At 39.4% G+C, this 23,461-nt stretch overlaps 1 protein-coding gene across 10 annotated transcripts; it reads right to left on the minus strand.

Annotated features, from left to right (window-relative positions):
* Window positions 1-1,047: 1,047 nt before the first annotated feature.
* On the minus strand, window positions 1,048-23,443 carry bin1b (bridging integrator 1b). Of its 10 annotated transcripts, XM_017712900.2 has the most exons (21): window positions 23,139-23,443; window positions 17,375-17,455; window positions 16,563-16,617; window positions 15,794-15,888; window positions 15,093-15,128; window positions 14,113-14,208; window positions 13,922-14,029; window positions 13,522-13,614; window positions 12,497-12,582; window positions 12,290-12,365; window positions 12,133-12,188; window positions 11,970-11,996; window positions 11,612-11,678; window positions 10,778-10,903; window positions 9,470-9,550; window positions 7,520-7,543; window positions 6,562-6,801; window positions 6,278-6,304; window positions 5,882-5,947; window positions 5,675-5,776; window positions 1,048-3,838 (listed from the first exon to the last, which is right to left on the minus strand). In XM_017712900.2, exons 1-21 carry the CDS (start codon window positions 23,217-23,219, stop codon window positions 3,737-3,739), a joined length of 1,725 nt encoding a protein of 574 aa, XP_017568389.1. In that variant the 5' UTR covers window positions 23,220-23,443; the 3' UTR covers window positions 1,048-3,736. The 10 variants fall into 10 exon arrangements, with proteins under 10 accessions (XP_017568389.1, XP_017568393.1, XP_017568391.1 ...); XM_017712904.2 differs by lacking the exon at window positions 13,522-13,614 and having other exon boundaries at window positions 23,139-23,442; XM_017712902.2 differs by lacking the exon at window positions 15,093-15,128 and having other exon boundaries at window positions 23,139-23,441.
* Between the last annotated feature and the right edge of the window lie 18 nt (window positions 23,444-23,461).

Below are 23,461 nucleotides of genomic sequence, written 5' to 3' on the forward strand. Positions count from 1 at the left end.
ATGAAAGTTTAACAGCTGAGTGGGGAAAATATTTAAAAGTGTTTAGAAGTGACGCTGCTTGTAATTTTGCTGTAGATACAGTACGACTCCATAGGCATCCATGGAACAATGAACTGCATTCAGACGCATTATCTTAACAGACACAGTAAAAAATGTGGACATAAGCTATTTCAGTTCATAACATTGACAGATAGGAAGCTGAATTTCACAAGCTCTGAACTGCAGTGAAATCTATGACTACCAGAGCATAAAGCAGGAAAATAGAGCAGCTTTTAAAGATTATGATCTTTTGTTTTCAGGCTTTGTCATAGCTGCTATTGTATGTATGACTTTCAAAAAGCCATTTTGAACCTATGAGGCCATGTTTTGCATTTTTGACACAAGCATTTCACAACAAAAGCTCCAGGGTTGGAAAAACCCTTTAAAATTTGTTTTTTTTTTCCAGAAAGTTTTATTTTACATTTTTTTCTAAATACATGTAGATCTTTAAATGTACCAAGGACACATTTCAAAGGCCAGGAGAATTTTCTCATGCCAATTCAGTTGAGTTGCTACACATTTAAATTGTTTAGATTTTAAACATCCAACTTTTTTAAAAGAAAACATTGAATTTTACCCATTACAACAATTAGTCTTTACTTTTACATACTTTAATATATATAGTTCAGTGCACAACATTTAACCCCTTTGGTCAAATTACATGTTTTTTTTATTTTTATAAATGATATTAACATATCCTTGCATTTGTGTTTTACTGAAGTATTTCTTGCTGCATAAATCCAATTTTAATTGAGTTGAAATTTTAATACAGCACCCATACTATCACTTAACTCAGCTGTGCTGACATGAAATGCATTTCTGTTGTTTAACTGTTCTACCCTCAAGAACTGCCCCAGAAGTATCAAATCACATACTGCATAATTTAATATTTATCAGCCAACATCTGGATTTTTTTAAAGGAACTACAAAACAAAATAACACAATGCATGAAATGCATCCCCAGAGACGTGAATAAACAAAATAGAGACACACAAAGTCACAGCTGGATACAATGTGTAGAATCAACATTTAATATTGAAATACTTCTCATGGTTTGTGAGACAGAGACAGAGTGCGTTTACAGAGTCACAGCACGTTTCAACAATTCAACCCAAGCTGCCTCACATTCTTCATAAAATCAGAAATCGTGCTCATGTACGCAAAACTTTGAAAACCTCAAGTCATGTTTTGTTGATTTTCTATGTGAAAATAACATTTAAAACATTTATTTACGTGTAATTGATGAGTTTAACATACTCAAAAAGAAACCATATAAAAAATAAAATGTGCCGTGACATTTGCACAGGCCACATTTTATGTTTTACTTTTTTCCCCAAATATTAAATTAAGCTGATAAACAGCAATTGCAGGTGAAGTATACTCATTTTCCACTTAGAAAATCAATAAAACATGACGAAACGTCTTCATTTTTCATATAACTGTAACTAATGAAGTGATGCTTGTATAAAGATTCAACGTAACTTTGTCTGAAGGCAAATTTCATAACCAACAAAGACTTCTGACTTGCAGCTAATGTATCTTCCTAGAGAACAGTTTCATCATGCAGGATGTTTCAAATGAGCTGTTATAACCGGTGTGATAAAGCTTTTAAACCCAAGTGTAATCCTTAACCCTTTCTGTTTTTCTTATTCTTTTTCTTCTGATAACAGGCGTTCTATAATCATTATTAGAATGGTGGTCTACTGTGCAGAAGCATCATTATCACTATTTATCTACTGTGGAGAAGAACACATTGGTTCTTTCTTCCCCTCAAAATTCAACATTCAGTGTCAAAAGCATTCAAATTCATTAAAAATCACTAGTGCTGCAAATTTGTAAATTAGATTTAAAGCTATTTACCTGGCAGAAAACATCTATTTGCTCAAAAACATTACAATCAATACAAATAAACATAGAATAATATAAACAGTCATTTTGTGCATTACTTGTGTCAATGTCTTGGCTTAACCATTTCCAGACTTCTCCTCAAAGCAGCCAAATATTTTCCATTTCATGTTATCAATTTCAGCTAAATTGATAACATCCAACAGCTCTGGTGCATCCAAGAAGCAGAGTGATGTTCTAAACATCTCAAAAGGGATCAACAATGTTTTAGAAAGAAGAAGATATTCTTGTTAGATTTGACTGTAATGTTTATTTGTATTAATTCTAATGTGACATTGCATTTTTACAGATTAAGATCCACCTACTGCCCACAGCTTTAAACAGTTCTCATTTAGTTCAATTTATTTAGGTAAAGAAACAGTCCTTCATTTGGGCCTGACCGTTTCCTGATCTAGGCCAGATTAAACCAGATATAAAAATAATGCTTTGAGACTTGGCAGGTGCAATAATCGCAGCTCTGTAAACATGTTTATAAGAAGAAGACAGTGGGACAGAGAAAGACAAACGCCTTTACTGTTGTGTTGATTGTAGAAGAGGAGTTAGAAAACAGCAATAAAGGATGTTATAGGTCACAGTACAGGTGGACATTAGAATCAGGCCTAGCAAAGGTTTCCTGATTTCACAACATGTTAGCAGCTTATTTACTAATAGCTTCAGACTTTTTGTGCTTGACAGGAAAAATGATTAAACATACTGAAGGAGTGTTACCACAGAAGGAGCACAAGGGGCCAAATAGTGACCCTAAGTGCCATCACTGGGATACATCACCTGAGGTGAAGAGATCAGAAATGAAAGCTTAGCAGATTATAGGGACTAGATTCATTTGAGAGATGGCATCTCTGTCCAGTCTACTCCAGAATTTCCAAGAGAGGTTTGAGACATGATATGCACAATTCAACAAAGAAATATAAAATTATCATGCAATGACAAAAACATTTAAAAGAACTGCAGTAGGTGTTTTATACAATCAGTTGTTCAAACAATATAACCAAATATACTGGTTTTGTCCCAGGCAGGCTGTTTTTGTTCTTTGATCTTATTGTCAAATTCTTTTCATAACCAATGACCTCAAAATAGAACTAAAAGACACAAACATAGTAAAAACTTAAAAGATGCAAGTATATATGTATATAAAGTATGTAACTGTATGTGTCAATCTTGCTTTCCACATGCAGGAATACTCCACAGCTGGAAAACCAAGTTTGTGAACATTCATTTGTCCTTTCACACAGGACAAAGTCTAGAAAGTGTAAGGTGGGAGAGATGAAGGACCTTTTATAAGCAAGCTGCACAAACAAGAACTAGTCAAAAAAATGGTTTCCAAGTTCCGACCAAGTCATAAATTAATTGACCACAGAACAATTTCTGCAGTGATACAGGTCATATTACTTCAGTAATAAGAATCCTACTGGCACGGTGTCTATTCCTCTATCTCACTAAAATCCATAGCTTTAAAACCAAGCACACACAAGATAATTAATACGTATAAAAAAGGTTTAAAAGTACCCACCACACATCACTTTTATTGTTCCAGCAACAATAGTGTTGCACTGTGCTGACCTGATGGTATATTGAGATAACTGAAGAATGGGGCACACTCCACCCCCACGTCATACACTATAGTGCAGGGAAAACTGCATTTGTAATAAAATCTAGTTTGTTTTTGTTTTTTTTGTTTGTTTTTTTTTTTTTAGACAAGCCCTGTTCTTCAAAGATGTCACAAGAAAACGTATCGAAGAAAAAGAGTGGTTAAAAATCTCAGTGAAGTTAAGAAGTAATATGGACATCCTGCTCACAATCTCTGGGTGAAGTTTTCAGGGAATACTCCTTTAGCAGTAAGGTCCTTATTCAGGAGCCAGTGTGACTCCTTCACACCAAGCAACCAGCCATCATCCTGCACATACACACACATGCATATACACATGAGAGCTCTGCATAAGAGAAAACACTTTTCTGTGGCAATGTAGTTTCATGAAGTCAGAGACCACCATTCAATGATTTAACTTCCAGTCAAAACGCCCAATAAGCACATAAATAAAATACAATTAATAATAAACAATTAATAAATATATTATTTTTCCACTGTCAGGAAAAAAAGTAGAAAGCACATATTCACCAGAAAATTACTGTTTTTAGCATATGCTTTTTGTCCAGCCTTTATATCATTCCTTTCAGTTCTTCAAACAAATCTGGAGAGATCATTTTCCAAATTCCTCCAAAGTTCAGTCCTAGAAGTTGGTTGTGTTTTCATCTTCTCATGATCCAAGTAATCCCAAACACATTTAGCCATGACTTTGACTTTCCCTTTACTTACGCAGTGAATTATTTCTCCTGAAAGGCCATAATGACTGGAAATGAAATACATGAATGGGGATCTCTGATTTCTGACACTGCATAGTACTATACAGTGCCTCGAAAAAGTATGCACCCCCTTTGGCTTTTTATCCGTTTTGTTACATTACAACCTGTATTTAAATGTTTTTTAATCTGAATTGTATGTGATGCATCTGCACAAAATAGTCTGTCGTAGTCAGACTATGCAGTTATGGTATAATAAATCAGTCACAAGTTGGTGAAGTGAAATGAGAAAATAAATAAATAAATAAATAAAAATCCTTGGAAATAAAAAACTGAAAATTGGCATGTGCATATGTATTCACCCCCTTTGCTATGAAGCCCCTAAAAAGTTCTGGTGCAACCGATGACCTTCAGTAGTTACATGCTTAGTGAAATTAAGTCCACCCATGCACAATCTAAGTGTCACATATGTCAGTACATACACACCTTTTCTGAAAGGCCTCCCACACCATTTTTGCAACTTTACTTACAAACATAGGAAGGCTCGTTTTGAGGCTTGTGGGAGACTCCCCAAATGTATGGAGGAAGGTGCTCTGGTCAGATGAGACCAAAATTTAACTTTTTGGCCACCAAGGAAAACGCTACGTCTGACGCAAAACCAACGCATCTCAGCACCCAAAGAACACCATCCCCACAGTGAAACATGGTGGTGGCAGCATCATGCTGTGGGGATGTTTTTCAGCAGCAGGGACAGGGAAACTGGACCGAGTTGAGGGGAAGATGGATGGTGCTAAATACAGGGATATTCTTGAGCAAAACCTGTTTCGGTCTGTCAGTGATTTGAGACCGGGACGGGGGTTCACCTTCCAACAGGACAATGACCCAAAACATACTGCTAAAGCAACACTCGAGTGGTTTAAGGGGAAATGTGTAAATGTATTGGGATGGCCTAGTCAAAGCCCAGACCTTAATCCAACTGAGAATCTGTGGTTAGACTTGAAGATTGCTGTTCACCAGCAGAAACCATCTAACTTGAAGGAGCTGGAGCAGCTTTGCCTTGAGGAATGGGCAAAAATCCCAGTGGCAAGATGTGGCAAGCTCATAGAGACTTCTCCAAAGCGACTTGCAACTGTAATTACCGCTCTACAAAGTACTGACTGAGCGGGGAGAACAGTTATGCACAATGAAATTTTCTGTCATTTTGTCCTATTTGTTGTTTGCTTCACAATAAAAGAAAAAAAAAATCTAAATGTTCAAGGCTGTAGGCATGTTCTGTAAATGAAACGATGCAAACCCTCAAATAATCCAGGGCAAAAACACGAAAAATGCCAGGGGGGGTCAATACTTTCACAAGGCACTGTACACAATTGCTCAACACAGCATTTAATTTTACAGTAATTTGTGTCACCTTATGACTGGGGCAGTTACTGACCTGTTCATCAGGGTTGTCAAAGGGGAGTACAAGTACAATGTCACCTGCTTTGAGGTCTAGTTCATCACTGTCTGTGGCTGCATAGTCATGCATTGCTTTCACCTGTGACACATACAGACACCAACTCAGATATTAACACAAAACAATCTGCTCCCACAGCCAGCAAGTACCTTACTGCAAAAACATTATCACACTATTCAGTCTGACCTTATAGGCAACACCTGAAGGAACCTCAGCATCTGATGAACCATTGGTCACAGTTGTAGCAGCATTCTGAGCAAAGAAAACAAGCTCTTTTTAAAAAGAAGTTAACATGGAGCATGCAAAGACTACTGCTTATTAGACAAAATCCTTTAACACCTTTCATTTGTTAAAACACTACATTTCTTAAGCAGAACAATTTTGCACAGGTCAAGAATTGGCCCATTCAGGGTAAGACTAGACAAATTTGTTTTGTTAAATGTTAAGATTAATGCAAAAATTCACAAGTATATTTGAATGTCAATTTTTAAATCTTCTAGAAGAAAAACAACAGATCAGAGAGTAGATCTTGAGGAGAAACCACAGTTTGTGCACTATTTAAAGGTTTTTAATTGTACTTACTGGTGGGGTAGTAGCAGATGTATCAGTCTGAAAGAGATCACGGAACATTAAGCACAACAAGACAGACTCACACTTAAATTTGCTGACATCTCACACACATTCAAAGCCTCTGAATCTGCTTCTGAAGTACAAAAACACTCACACAATCCACTGCAGTTTGGCCTACTTCATCCAAAGTCCTTCATCTCTAACAATTTGTTCTTCCCAGAGAGGAAGCCTTAGATACTGCCCACCCAACATGGGCCTGCAGAAGCGTGTGCAGCTACAGCCTGCTCTTATCCTACCTGAGCCCCTTCCTCGCCCCAGCTTGCCTCCTCTTCATCCTCCCAGCTGGGCTGGCAAGCCTCAGTTTCTGCTGCAGCCCTGTGGTCTTCCCAAGCCTGCGCAGCCGGAGTGCCCTCATCATCCCAACTTGGGGTTTTACAGGTCTTCTTAGAAGAATAGTCCTCAGCATCCCAGCCAGGCTGTGCTTCTTCATCCAAGTCCTGCTGCTTGCTTGCAGCTGAGGTCTGCTCAGGTTGGGGCTTGTGGTGGGTTAAGGGAAGAATCAGGAGGTTTTGCAGGTTTAACAGGAGATAGGTCATATAGGGTGTTCCAGGAACAACATGGAGGCAAGAGAGCATCCAGAAGGATGGGAGGGAGATCAGGGCAAGGGTGTACAGGAGAGAGAATAATGATGTTTATGGAAATTACACTTCCAGCAAGTGATCCATTTGTTTCCAATCAGACTATTTGCAGAGTTGAATTTCATCCATTATGCAGGAATATTAATTCATTTTCACATTTTTCCAGGTCACTTTGATAAAGTTAGATCCAATGGCTTTATCCGTTGCAAATAATCCATTATTAAACCCCTATAAATCAGCTGATGAGTCCACCGAGTTGTTCACCCTTTGCTATTCTTTTATACATAAATGTTCAAAAATACTGTACAAAAAGCAAGGTAGATGTGCAATGTGATGCGCTTAGTTTGTAAAGGACCATCAACATTGTCATCTCAACTCAATTCAGTTTTGAGTAACATCTGTAACTTCAAGATTTGTTTGTGATGGGAACGTCACATAATTTAGATGTAAGCACAATATTCAGTCAATGTGACATTGTCAACAGGTGTGGCAGACATTAGTTCATGCACTCAGTCAGCCTGGAAAACGGTGGCAAACCATCACAAGGGATGCCCAATGGAACGTTGAGCATATTCTATTACCAAAACACTGTATCCTCCATAACCAATGTTCTTACCTCCCATGAGTCCCATGAGGCTGCCTTCAGTGAGGCAGTGAGGAACAAGAAAGCAAGAAATGATAAAAATCTAGTAAACATAGACGTGTCACCAAGACAGCAAGAGGAGACAAGGACAACACTAAAGGAGTTAACATGTTCATAGAGACAGCTGTCTGATATGGCCTCCTAAATGAACCTGACAAACACTGCAGCACATCCATGAGAGGAAGTCATCTGTTCCAAGCAACATGAAATACTGAAAGATACTAGGAGCTAAACTGGCCTCCTTTACACAGTGTCCGTCCAGAAAATCCATATACTGGATATCTGCCGGTCACTTATTACATTCACTGATAGATGTTCAGGCCTCTGATGCTTGTAGTCAGTTGGAACAGGTAATCATGAACATGTGAGCATGTTTGTCTGATTTTCACATCACTGAATAATTTGTGTGGCTGCTGGTTCTCCTTTTCTCTCGTTTTAAAAAATAAATAAATAAATAAATAAATAAATCATTATGGTTTGACTAGTCAGCCTGTCTAATCAAATGATTAGTTGTTGACATTTTCCTTGCAATGCAGATTAACATAGGGGAACAGTTCAGCTCTATATCTACAGACCTACTGTGTTCAAGTAATCTGATGTAGTGGATAAAGGCACAACACCATAAACTGTACAGGAACATCGTTGCCACCAGACATTTTTCTTAGCAGTGGACAGATGGGGCTGCTGAAAATCATAGCGTGTCACACTTAAACCAAAAGCAATAACTGAATTTCAGTTATAATTTTCCATTATACTACAGCAGTACATACACTAGTTGAAATCTGTGTAAATATGAGTGTTATGGAATTGCATATGGATATACTTTGGTTTCTAATTTTACAGTTCTTAATTATCATGTGCATTAGGGCTGTCAAAATTGGCCAAAAATATTTGAACCATTTGAAGATCTACTTTTGTGCAAGATATCCATAAGAGGACAGACCAACACAACAGTAGCATTGCATCATATTCAGTTCCCCCTCAAATAAAAAACAATGGAGGAATATTTGAGATGTGGCCTCAGATCGCTAGAGCTGGAACAGCAAGCTAACTGTACCTCACATAGCTTACATACAACTTTATCTTGAGCTTCCACAATTTTGCCGTGTAGTGATCTATAAGTACTGCTCTGAAGTACTTCCAAACAGGGCTGTTCAGATTGCTCGAAGTGCAAACCACCCTCTCTGTGGCTGAGCGGAGTTGAACTCATCAGTACCATACAGCTGTGGCTGAATTATTTGCATTATAGTCAGAAGTCACACAATGTGCCTTTAATGATTTAAAACGACATGCAAGTTCAGCTGAAACGAGCATTCGGTGCAACTGCTCAGGCACATGGGTGAACTCGCGGACAGCCGTGGTAATGCTCCTTTTCTCTCAATCGAATATTAATTTTAACAAATTATTTAATCAAATTTAGAATATTAGTTGACAGCCCTAGTACCTAAACGAATATAACAGAAACAAGCTTATTATACAGCACATTATGCATATGCCACTCACAAAGAGGGGGCCAGCACATGCATCAGAGGGCCCCCCTAGCCCTTCTTTGACGGTGCCATTATAAAGAAATGAAAGGTTTTTCTTAAAACTCTACGTACAGGAGTGTAGAAGACGCCTTCAATTCTTATCTTTGTCCATATTTTGTCCTTTCTCTGGTCACACTGAGTAAAGCACTCAGTCTTGGGCTCCTCTGTGGGAAATTGTGGAACTATACTTTGCCTTCCCCAGAGGTGGTCACGTTGACTCGGTTTGTCCAGGAAAAAAACAAACAAACAAAAAAAAGACCTTACAAAGCTCCCCCTGGTTTTCCTACAGCCTGGTGGCCTAAGATGACCACATGGAGTAGTTATCTTAGCGTCTTTCGGTTTTTGAACTTTCATTTTTGTCCTCCTGACCTTTGCCTTGACCTGTTACACCCACCTGGGGGTCTCGTGGAGCGCTGACTGCCTCCATAGCATCCAGGTCCATATCCAGTAGATTGCCCACTGTGGGGGCATCAAACTGCCGCACGCACACACACGAGAAAACACACAGCACCTTTACTGGGATGGGCTTATGGGGATGCTTCTGAGCACTGGGGGAATACTCATGTTTATTGGAAATACTGTTTGTAAGACCTCTAATAGCAAGTTGGGTTACTGGCTCCTCATGTCAATACCAAATTTAACATGCCCTTATGCACTTGGCCTTGCCATCTGCCCTTGAGGAATTCCCAATGCCTGCACCATTCTTAAGGGGCTTTTGCTTTACTTTACTAGCTCGAGGGAAATGTATTAGATAAGCCCTCACAGTGGAAAGGGATCACGTGAACATATGTGTCAACTTCAGCAGCAGAACTTGCCCAGAAATCATAGAGACATGCATGCATTTACATTTTATAACCAAAATATATGGCAGACAAAGCAGTTTATAAACCATAAATATTTTTAAATACTTTTAAAAGAATTTTTTAAAAATGCTTTTAACATACTTCAAATTTATAACACAGATGTTCACAGATGTTCACAGTGGGTTTAAGGTAGTAAGGTTATACATGCTGCTGACTGCTGATTCAACTTCATGACTTTATTCTGCTAGCCTGCTAGTTAACAGGTTAAATGCTACACATTTAACAACAAAAAAAACACTACACTGCATTTTCCCCACAAAATGTATGTACAGTATGTTCAAATTCAAAAACTGTTTTTACCAAGTTTGCAGGGACAGCTATACAGCTCACTAAAGGCAACCTAGCTGAAGCTGAACGTACGCCAATTGAGTTTTCCACCTCTCACTTTCCCCTTCTCCCCTTGTACTGCAAGGGGCTATTTGTGTAACACAGGTGTGATGCACTGTGGTGAGTTGAGGTTGGCGAGGGCATGTTAAAAAAACAATACTGAAATGGGACCTGGGAAAAAAGCTCTCCTGCTTTTGGAGAGTGGATCGGTAATGGGAAAAGCATTATGGGGTGCTGAGTGAGCATGGTAGCAATAAAGTGACGCCAAGAGGATTATGGCAATACTGAAAGTAGTAATGGTATAAATTAATGGTAGTAGTAATGGTAGAATGACGCATGTAAAAAGAAATGGACCTGCAGCAGGGGCTCCTGGATAGATGGGAAGTTCTGCTCTAAGCATGGATGGTGAAAGTAAATGGAGTAGACACACAAGCGAATGTTTGGATGAAGAAGGGGACTTGGATAAAGCGGGGCTCACAGATTGAGAGGTAAGCTGTAATTTGACCCCTAACCTTTGATGGTGTGGTAACGTTAATATCTGGTACCACTGCGTCCTCAAACAGGTTAATGATGTCCGTTTTCGCATCTTTAGCTGGAGAAGGCCTGGGGGGCCGTGGGACTGGTGGCCCCAGTCTCAACTGCCGCGCACACACACAGACACAGGGCACACACAACATATGCGTGCAAATAGTAAAGGAGACAAACACACGTCATATGATTAGTTAAATATCACAAAACAAGAAGGCTTCAGTGTGTCGTTAGATCATAAATGTCTACTTTGGGTTAGTAATTACACTGAGAAAGACAAACAAATGCTGTGTTTGACTGTGTGTGTATTTGGTATAATGTTGTGCACGTGTACAGCTTTCCTTTGAATTTTCATTGCTTCCTACATCACATTACATACATGTGCAAAAGTCAGAGACCTTCATTTATTTAATTTCCCATTTTAATGGACTTTAAATATTAGATATGTTTGAGCAGATTAGGTATTAGATCTACTTCCATACGGAAAGTGAAAGTCTCTCAGATTAGAATTCAAAGAGGATTAAAAGATTCATTGAAGGTGTGGGGTCTCCTAACAACCACGCAAGACCCGCTGACCATCAGAACTGTAACTGACGACACAAAAAATACAGAAAAATATGACGTTATATTTAGTTAGATTTGTATTTTGTGAACTAGGTTTTCTGTTTTGTTTTCCGGACGCTGAAAAACAAGTAACTTAATAGCTGTTTCCACAGGAAATTAAATATATGAGGGTTGGCGTCTAACTTGTTCAGAACTGTTCATGATTGCCTGTGAAACTGTCTCTCTCTTTCTCTCTCACACTCATAAAACAGTACCTTAGATGCTGGTACAGTTGTGTCTGACTCAGATGCTGCTGTGGCATTGTGGTTGGCGGCTGCTTCACTGCAATTAAAGAAAAAAAAATATCACTCAGCATTTCTGCAGTGTCTCAAAGTCACCACTGTGTGGCAACAGAGAGCTGGGAGAAGCCATGCTGATATCAAATGGCAAGGCTATAAACACTAGATATAAGAACTAATATCATAATATGAGCTTCATAAATATTTGTCCACATGCACATTCAGGCACAGACTGAAAACAAGGTAGCAAGTGCAAATTACATTTGATGAGTAAACAAATGTTAATATTAGTGTTGCTTGAACCATTTATACACGCAAAACAACACATATATACCTCTTCCCGGTAGTGTTGACAGATTTTCTAGGGGAGGTTTGAGGATTTGTTTAGTCTATAGGGAATACAGAAGCTCCCAAAGCAAATTTCTCAATAATATTGCAAAAATTAGACATAACAGACTCCTAAATTACAGAATGGACAAAATTCAGACAACACTCACTTGGCCTCTCGCTGTTCCTCCAGTTTGGTCATGATATCAAAAAGATTCTGGTTCAGCTGTGAATAAAAGAGAGCTTTATTCAAGGGGCAAGAATACTAATAATCTATGTCTTTATTCTGTTGTAATAGGTGAGTTGATGAATCAGCAAAACTCTCACTTTGCCCATCTCTCTGTGGAACTTTTCTTCCATTCCCGCCACATTCTGAAAGGTGGTCACATATAAACCTACACGACTAAGAGAGAGAGGGGGAGACAGAGATATCGTGGGAAAACCAAGCTGAGGGAAAGTGTTCCTTTATTTAAGGATGAAGTATGGGTAAACAGAGGACAGGGGGTGGGAAGTGAGAGATGAAGGGATTGGTACCTGCTCCACAGAGTTGGAAGCTCCTCTTGGAGATCATAACTGATCTCTTCAAACACCTTTTGTGCTTTCCCCAACTCTTCCTCTGCCTAACAACACACAGACAAATAATTAATGTAATTACAGTTGTAAAGCTGTTTCAGCTGTAGAGCTAAAGTTAGTTGGCTAATTCGCTAACATTAGCCAATGACTTTGCTAACGGTCTTTTTTTGCTTCAGACCTCGTTCCCCTATTGTTTGATAAACCGGACTAAACCATTATTCTCATATAACTTCCAGTGTCTGTCTCCTTTTGCAAATGCAGCCAATATAAAATATACTTGGCTAACATTTCCTACATTGAACGGACTGAGTGGATGCTTACTGAACTAGTGGACACAAGTGTTACCCAACAATCATATGAATAGCAACGTTAGTTATCGGTCATCTGTGGCAAAGCTTGTAACATATCCCTAACTTTCTCTGTTTCAGTCATGAAGAAGAGCATTTCAGATTTATCTGGAGAAAGGAATCGCAGCACAACTCGCATTACAAAATGTTCTTCTGCATCTTCTGTGCAAGTGACATATTTCCACCAGAGCGGTCCTCAACTGCCCACACTGACCAAACTTATAAAGTGCAGCTGTAAGAACACCTTTAGAGTGTTAGCAGCATTGAGTAATGGTAGTTTGTTTAATGTTTAGTATTAATGCCTTTAGAGGGCAGTGGTGAGCAATTTGAGCTTGAGCTGTGCCTGTTGTCAGGTAGAAAGTTTCAACAGCTAATAAGCTAAATAGCTAATCAGCCAATTTAGAAAACTTACGTCTTGTATTTTAATGATCAAGACAAGCCCAAAACTTTTTGAACTCTTCTGTATGTAAAATATATATAAAATCACACTAAAATACATTTAAATTGCATTTGAATTACGGATTGTTCTGGAGTACTTCCATGACATGGCTTTATATAGCACAGCAGGCAGTTTAGTCTATGCCAAGACCCAGAGTCAGACGGGGTTAGAGCATTAAGGCAAAGTGACAGGTGTGTCACCTGGCTTCTGCTGAGGTTAGTTTGAGCAATTTGATGTGCTGTGATTATTCCCTGAGCCCAACCTGGAGCAGCTTTCTCCATCAGAGCCAGGGGCTAAACATGCAGAGAAAGAGAAAAAGAGAAAGAGAAAGAAAGAGAGAGGAGAGAGAGAGCGCAAGAGAGTCAGAGAGAGTGCAAGAGTGAGAAAGAAAGAGTGTTTGTTAGCAAGCATATTAGCGCACACATCACACCGACTCAAAAAAATGTCAATTATGACAGCAAACGTATTTAGCTTGTGTTGCACAGAACCACACACATACACAAACATAACCACATAATTAATGACACTGATTTTCCAAAAATAGAGGACAAACAGTTGCAGATTACACATAGACACACAAGACAGGTGCATCTCTGGTACCTTGGCAATTTTGGCCTCATCCTTCTTCTTGCTTTTCTGTATGGAGGCAAAGTGATGTCTGGCACTGTCAAAGTCCACCAGCTTTCTCTCGCGCTTCGCAATACGAGCCTGGAGGGGGAGCCACACAGACCTCTGCTATAAGACATGTATTCTTCTACATCCAGAATAGTGTAATAAGAGCTAAAGCTAACCTTAATTTCAGGAAACTGAGCCATGTATGTATCCATGGAGATGAGCGCACTGTCCACAAGCTTCTGATAGAAATCTCCCCATAGGACATCTGTGTCCTGCCAAGCAAAAGTCATTAGATCTACAGACACACAGACATACACTACTGTGCAAAAGTCAGACACCACCTTTCATTTATTTCATTTCCAGTCAACATGTCCATAATACAAGTTATTCATTTCCATTAGATATTTCTGAGGAGATTAAATATGACAAACCACAATCTCACCATAAAAATGAGAGTCAAATGAAAATAAGTAAAGGAAAAGCCAGAGTTCCAAAACTAAAGTTCAAAGAATTAATAACAAATAAATAATAAAATGGGAGAAAAACAGACTTCTAACACCAGTAGTTTCATCTCTGGCAGTGCTATGGGTCTGAAAGGATGTTTTGCTGTCAAGAAGCTGTAACTGAGAAAAGGAAATTTGGAAGGAAAAATATGTGCACTAGAACACCAAAACTACAAATCTGAGATGTGGAGTAAAGATTTATGGACTGATGAGGCCAATTTCTCAGTGGGCTTACTTTAGAGACTGAACCAAGTCCAAACTCCCTGCAGATTTCTTCGGAAATCTGAAAACAAGTTGCTCAAAAAGAATGCCGCAGTTAAGAAGCTGCAATAAATGTAAAGGGTAGACACATTAAAGTGTTCTAGTCGAAACTCGATTGAAGTTTTTTTTCCTAAAATGAGCAACTTGTACTTAACAGCCATTTGTCTGGTCATTAAATGAAAAGGTGGTTTCTGACTGCACAGTACAGATAGCAATCACATATCAATACTAACCTACCCTAACAAACAATTCTTCACTACATACAACTGACAAGCCTAAACGCCAGACATGGGACACCAAAGTGCCAATGTATCTTCAATGCTAACACAGTCACTACATTTAACCAGACCCTAAAGCAAGTACAGCTTGGAAGAGTTGTCTAACTACTTTACCTCCAGATTATTATCCATCTCCTTCTCTATTAACTCCTTCATGCAGGAGTAAGTGCACAGAATGAATGACAGAATAGGAGTGTGAGAGTTATAGAGAAAGACAATGCAAGCAAAATACTGAGAATGGAAAAACGGAAAGGAGTTACAACTCTATTATATAAGCATCTACTATATATATATATATATATATATATATATATATATATATATATATATATATATACACACACACACACACACACACACACACACACACACACACACACACCATGCATGGTCTTTTAAAGATTTAAAAAATCTTAACTGAAAAAGATAAACAAGCAAGCATCTTTAAAAACACACACACACACACACAAAACAGTACGTGTGAAAAGTTGGTGTGAACGTCTTTGAGTGTAAGAGATCACCATCACACCAAAGTGCCAATTAATCACTGTGCTAAATCAGCGAGAAGGTAAATTTTATTTGGTCGAACTTTAATCAATTTCTTGATTTATTATGGCAGCTCTGGCTACAACACCGTTAAAACTTCAGGGCGCTGCTGACTTTTAACATACAGAAAGCTGAAAATGGTATTAAAAGTCCTGTAATGGTGACAGGCAGTGTCAATCACTTGACCACTCGACCTCATATAACCCATTTCATTGTGGAAACGCACACACATCTGACGCAGGAAGCTTGGCAGTAACGGGCTTACACACCTCTGCGAGGGCATCCATCTCCTCCTTCCCAAACCAGTCTGGCTCATACATTTCTGCTAGACAGTCCTGCAGACGCTTGGAGCTTTCGTGCATTGCTGAGGACAGACAGAAAGACAGACATACAGCTGCCAGAAGAACTAAAAAAAAACAACATAAGCACAGGAAAGCACAAAATACAGTCTCCCATACAGACGTACACACACTTATACAACCACACAGCAACAACTGAAAAAGCATTATCAGGAGGGTTAATCAGTACATTAATTACAGTTCATTAATAGTATATGCAAAGTACACAGAAAATCTAGTTGGAATAGAAGAGATTTTAAGATTACTCAAATATAAGTATAAGTTGCATTTATTAATACTAACCTATTTCACTGCACGCTTACGTTTTATAAAAGCACACTTAAACGCATTTTAATAGTTGAATGTGTTTACATTTATTTAGTGATATTTAGTTTAGATGCTGTAGAACTCAGTAAGTAGCACTTAAGTGTAGCAGTACATCAAGTATATTTATAATACATCACCAGTGTAATAAGTTATGCCTACAAACTACTTACTTAAGTACAACTTAAACTGTTAAAAAATACTGAAAAGCATCACTGAAATGCATTTAAATTTACATTTAATGCAAAGTTATCATAGGTTGTATGTTTTAAAGTAAGTTTAAAGTGTAAACATTAAAAACATCTACTTTTCATATTAAATACACTTTTGAAAAGTGCATTTAAATGAATTTTTTCTTTAACAAGGTCTGACTTACTTTTTACTGCTGCCAGATATGCCCTCAGATCTCTTTGCAGTTTTGTGCCTTCAGTCTGTACACAGAAAAAGAGAAGACCACCACTCCAATGAAATGTTTGGTACTTTCAATCACTTAGTTAGGTTAAGTTTTAGTTACCATAGTTACTTACTGCCCATCACCTCCAGAGAATGAATGTGTTTAGAAAGCGTTCTACCACTATGAGTCTCCTTTACACAGTAATTTTCCCAGGGTTAATGGGATGTAGGTTGTAAGACGGTTACAACTTTAACATTATTATTAAACTCTTATTAAGAGTCCTTAAGACTCAATATTCAGTAATTACATGGACTGCAATGCAACCTGGCTAATACGTTATTCTTAAGTTATACAAGTGGGTAATAAATGGCAAACTAAGTGGTTAAACATTTAAAAGCCATGTCTTAAGGTGGCATATACCACCTTTTGACTGCATGCAACTCAAATAATCCAGGATTTCTACTCTGTTCTTTAACAACTTAAATATATGACAAAGAACAAATTTGCTAAACTTGCCAATCTTGTACCTTGGCTGTTTAAAAACAAGCAGAGATTGTAAGCCTTGTGAAAAGATAATAATACTGAAACCTCAGTTAAAGTAAATGTCTCAGCTGAATTACATCATGCCATTACAAAAATAACATTTAAAAAAAATCAGTTAAGAGATCTGATTTGCCACTCAGTGTTACAGCATAGCCTGTGTATGGGTTAAAAATGGAGAGGTAGCTTTAGGCTCAGAGGTCAGAGCTGAAGAGTTAGGGGATAGAAAGACCGTGTATTAGAAAGGATCTTACCATCTGCTTGTTGAAGTTAGCCACACTTTCCTCAAATGCTGTATCTTTGGTCTCGTCAGCTTTCCCCAACTTCTGCATCATCTAGAAATCAGACCAGATGTATATTGACAATTACTCATGTAATTATGACGTTCACTAATTACCAAAGAGTAAGAAGGTTTTATTTTTATACTTATATAAGCATAGTATAGCATAGTATACTTATAGTAGCATTATTTGAGAATTGGTATTGTATTTGCTTTTGGGCTCCCCGTACAGTTACAGAGTGTATTTATTTCCCCTTTACACTTATAACTTCACATACAATATATATATATATATATATATATATAGCACACTTTGTCAGCGCCAGTCGCTTGCTCACTCTCTCTCACATCTGGGGTGATGCCCATGCTGGAAGTACCAAGCCATCTGAAGACCCCTAGCTGCTGGTGTATGACGTGGTGCTGTAAAGCGTTACACAGTTATGGTACTGGTGAAATGTCCTACCAGGTAGGGTATGGGTGATGTCAGAACATCACCCTGGATGACTGGAATCTCAGAACTTCAGATCTGTTATCTGGTTAATCTGCTAAAAGGGATGTTGATTTTCTAAGTGAAATAAGTGTGAATACATTCATACATCCTCTACATGGAAAAAAAATAAGAGCTATAGTATTTTTTCTAAATTTTAGTCCACAATTTTTTTTTTTAAAAAAACAATTTGAAAAAACAAAACACAAAATGCAAAATGTGCCATAACTTTGCACAGCCCAGGTTTTATGTTTTACTTTTTTTGCACCACCTAGTATGTTAAATTCAGCAAATATACAGTATCTGTGCATTAAAATATGTAGAGGTGTGTTCTCTGCAGAGGATGTGCACATAATTTCACTCACATTCAACAAAACATGCAACCTGACATGTAACCCTTTCTTTTCCTTTTCCACATGTATAAAATAGACCCTAATTCTACTGAGGCTTAAACCATGCCTCAGGGCCAGTCTCAACATTTACAGAACCAGAACAGAAACTTAAATATGCTTTTTCATGGTTTTTCCTTCTTTTCAGAAAGCTGTGATAGAAGTTATATATACACTGTATATATGCAATGTTATGCTGTTGTTGCATATAGAAAAAAAAAGACACCACTTCAAAATGTTTCTTATTTCTTAGGAGTTTTGACTTGTTCCTTCTAAATGGCCCAGCACGCAACAAGCTCACATGAACCCAGGAAGGAATGGAGAGAATATAATTTACCTTTACAACAAAATCAAACTTAATGGATAAAACTGGCAAAATCATTCTCCAGACCTGCAATCATGACTCCACACAAACACAATAAAGCACAAAGCAAACATGACTTTACCTGAGCTAAGTAAAGTCACCTGAATGTTTCTGAAGCATCTTTCTAATGTGTGTAACATGCACATCTTTGAACAGTACTCACAAACCTCACTTCTGTCAGCTAGTTTCATTTCTACATTTGTAGATTTCCACAACTTAAACTTTTACTCATCAAGTTAGGCGGCTCAACCGTCTCAGCACTGACAAAGACACAAAAGAAAGAGAAAAGAACAAAAGAGAGAAAGACCACAGCAAAGCAATAAGAGGAAAAAGAGCAAGGAGGAAGACGCCTGACCAACCACAGACTAAATCCTATTACAGAAGGAAATTAGAAGTGTGTTTGCACTGAGAAAAGAAGGGAAGAGTGCTGCTCAATGAAGGACAGATACCTTTTCATCTGGTCACTTAAGTGGGCAAGCACAAACACGTATAAATACAGAGATTCCGTCACCAAGTCTACTGTTCTTTCAAATTAAATAGCATTAGATTGATATTTCTACATGAAATGGATAGCATTTTGGTCACTGAAGGGACAAAACCTTCTCTCCGTGTTTTATTTTGTTTGTTTTAAGCAAGCTGGACTTTACATTTTGGGATTTTGCAACTTTATTGTATCTTTTGTCCACATTTATCTGTGGATAGAATACGAGACAAACCAACAGCAAGGAACAAAACGTCCACATTCAGGCAGGCAGGCACGCACTACACAGCTATCTATCTAATGTAGACCAATTACAACTAATTACAACAAACTACCTCAATCTCCAAGCCATTTGAAAACTGCAGAAGAGCAAACAAGATCAGAGATAGCAACTTTCTACGGCTGCTTTCCCCCTCCATGCTATGGGGGATAGAACGTTTTAAGTGCATATGCATTATTGACAATGGAGTGTGTAAAAACTGATCTAACATTAATTATGCGGGGGTTCCTCGAAACCTTTCCTCTCAATTTCGACATGCTAGTTTCAGAGCCCTGGAGTTCTTTTGCAGATTCTGAATACAGAAGGTAATACATTTACATTTATTCATCTACCCAGAGTGATTTGTTCAAAAAACAGAAAACTCATTTAATAAAGTTATACCCAGACAACCTGTAAGGATCTATGACCTGAAAGAAAAGACTATAAAAGAATAGATTTCCAAAATGTGCTGCCACAAGATGTACCACAATGTTGCCCCATTTTGTGTCGCTCTGGGCTTGCATTAGGCTGAAATGTTGGGATGGATCGTAGTGAAGTAAAAACATTAAACCCAGGCAGCTGTTCATTCAGGGTAGAGTAGGGAGGCCACTCTACACTGCCTGAGTCAGCCATCTTTCATTCATACTGCACTCAACATACTGACTATTCTGAAGCAGCTGAATAAATGCTTTGCATGTGTGTCCAACAGAGAGAGAGGGACAGAGAGAGAGGCAGAGAGAGAGGCAGAGAGAGAGGCAGAGAGAGAGGCAGAGGTTTGATGGACAAAAATTACACCAACACATACTGAGAATACTGAGAAACAGCAACCACACACACACACACACAGCGGTCTTAAGTCAAGTGGCTAGGCTCCCTGAGTTTTCTTACATAGCTTTAGCCATCAGGTCGATGAGGCTTAGGTCACAGGAGACCCAGGATTATTGTTTTTTGCATTTATTAGTCAATTTTTTTCATTTGTGTTTTACAGGCCCCACAGGCCTCTGACTATTGTGCACTGGTGTTCAGTGACAGGTCCAAAAATAGACCTGAGCCTCATTTAGCCCTCCCCAGATCTAAAAATCCTCGCCACATTCTGTGGGATTAACTCACAGGCTACAGCCTGTCTGCTATTCATAGACCTGTTTCATGTCCAAAGGCCTTCTGGACCAGAACAGGTGTGTGGGCGTGTACCTATGAGGAGGGGTGGTTGGGAATAAGTTGATTGACATATGGTCTGTTCGCTGAGACTGGAGGGCACAGGTCAGAGCAGAGCTGGGTGATCCTGATAGAATCCAACACACCATGGAATCACAGTATCAGATGATATTTAAGGTCACCAATAAGGCTAACATCTATGCTTCCTGAGCAATGGTAAAGCTCAAATAACCGAGCAATGCTTGTTTTGATTCTTTTGCACTACAAGGACTATTTGATAATACATGTCTACCAGTACAGCAACAGGGATACCATTACTTATATGAGTGTATAATACCTAATCGATCAATACTGCTTAAACTGAAAACTTTTTGTTGTGTGACACCCACACCAGTATAGACGATATATCGGCCTGCGCGAAGAGAAGGGCAGATGGACGTTTCCCTCTGTGGGGCAGGGTCAGTGGGCTCCCTTCCTTATGAGTGTCTAATTTGGGAGCAGATGCCTGCGTGAATCTGATGCCTGACGGCTCTCCGCTCCCATTCCTCCCTGCTCTGATGTCACACTGACATATCAGACCCGAGACCATACATGTCTCTATAGCAACCGGACATGCCAACGTCTTTTCCAGTTTAACAGCAAGCCGCTGACCAGGAAGAGGAATGACTCAGGACAGGTGATGTCCACGGTGGAAAATGCATGGGATGGGGTGGGGCTACAGGGCCAAAAAGGGGCGAGGGAAAGACGGATATACTGAGAGGGAAAAAGAGGGAAGACAGAGAGCAGAGAGATGTAGGTCTGCCAGAAGAGTGTTCTCCTCTGGCTGGCTGAGTTTCAGAAGGGTAGAGGAGACCATGACCTCCCCTCAGAGCAATCACATGGAGGGTCATATATCACAGAGAGAGAGAAAACACATACACACATCTACGGTATCTGATGTGAAGTCCTGCCACACAAAAGATAAAGGCTAACTGACAAGGCCTGATCGAACATGCTAATGAACCAATGAAATGTAATAAATGAAAAGGGCCTGTATCCCACTTTTCTGATCTTGTATTTCTTCTACAAAACTTGTAAGATTTTAGGTCATAATTCTTTTTTACACAACTATTTTTAGCCTCTTGTAACCTTTAGACAGGCTGCATTTGCTACTCTGCCTTTAAGATTGATATATGTAAATATGTTCTGTTCTAATTGGCTGCCCTGTATAGTGTCTCACACAAAAAGTGGTCCCTTAAAGCTTTACTTATATTTATACAGGTTATTATTATTTTAGATGGCTGCTGCCAAGACTGCGATAATCAAGGTATTATAAGTAACTTATTCTTGTTCTGAATCTTACACATTATAATAGCTAGAAATCGGCCTCTGCTGAAAGTAATTCCCAGGCAGAAGTGCTAGCTTTGCATTCCTCATATTTTCTAGAGGCTGATCCTTGAGGCACATGCATGCAAGAGGATGCGAGGAACGAGAAAAGTGATCCTCTATTAGATAAACAGCAGCATATGGAAGATGAGGCAAGCAGAGAACTTAATGAACTCTTTGTCCCTAAATGAGATACTGATACACACACACACCCACAGGCAGCAGCATGCAGGCTTGAATCCGAGTATCAAAGAACGATGTAGCTGTCTTCTTCTCTAGAACCATCTGCGACTTGCCTACCCCTCGTCACTTCCCACATGCACCTGTTTGTTCATAACAAGAGCCTTCAGACAAGTGAAAAGCTCCCAGCCCTCCTCAAGAGACAAAGGATAAGTGAATCACTGGAGACTCATATGTCTTAAACCTATGCACAGCTTCCAGTGCCTGGGACCGGTCAGCTCATAATGCAGAGGCATTGATCAAAGCCACATGGCATACATATGGATAGTGAAGAGATCCCTGGCCCACCAATCACATGAACCCCTACAGGACCCCAATACAGAAAAAAAACGTTAAGTGTTTCACTCATTTTACTTCCATCTGTATTTTAATACACATTAGGCTCCACGGCGTGGGTCATCTACAGTGTTCGCAGAGGAAAGGGCACTTCCTGCCTGGAGGCCGATTCTAAATGGAGCTGTAGTTAAGTCGCATTCAGGACAAACCACAGTATCAGATTCACACAAACCCCAAGCATTTCTTAGTGAAAGGCTCGGAATGCCCCAAAACACGCACGTGGTTCGCCGTGAGTGAACTTTCCCATAAGGGAACCTCTTCAGCTGTAACCGGCCGACGGGGAGCGACAGTGAAAATTCCGCTACAGACACGGTTTCCGCTCGTCTTCAGCTCCATCGATGGAAGTAAACCACTGTTTATCAGCGAAACCGCTGGAAAAGCATAAAGCGGTAAAGAACTTGAACAGCGCGCTGCGAATCTACACCTAAATAAACTAAACTATACATACGACCGGAGTGGATACACAGCACTCAAATCCCGGGAGCCCTGCCCGCTTTAGCACACGGCGTTGAGGGTCTGAGTCCTCAGCCCATCGCGTTCCTCTGTCTTTGACGTTTGGCGAGGTGACTGGAGCGCAGACGGTCCCCGCACAAGCACGCAGCTCTGCAGGCAGTGAGGCTGAAGGTGTTAGCGATGTTCGGGGAGTTTTTTCTTTACCGTACCTTCTCTTGTGCTCGAGTTATCCTCTTCTGTACATTACTAGCCAGTTTCCCGGCGTTCACCCCTTTCCCTGTCTCAGCCATGATAGGCAATGCAGTCGCCGCAAGTCTGCCGCAAATAAACTAACGCGAAAGAAGCTAAAGTGCGGGAGAAACTAACGCGGGGGAGGCACGAAACGAAGCGAAACTGAAGTGGGAGCTCGGAGGAACTCCACAAGTGTTTCGGGTCTCCAGCCGATTCAGTGGTTAAAGCCTCTTAAAGGGATAGCGAGGACAGAGCGTAACTCTAATCCCTGACAACGACAGCCCCTTTAAAGGTGAGCGTC

Source organism: Pygocentrus nattereri, chromosome 30, assembly GCF_015220715.1.
Source record: "Pygocentrus nattereri isolate fPygNat1 chromosome 30, fPygNat1.pri, whole genome shotgun sequence".
Lineage (NCBI taxonomy): Eukaryota > Metazoa > Chordata > Actinopteri > Characiformes > Serrasalmidae > Pygocentrus > Pygocentrus nattereri.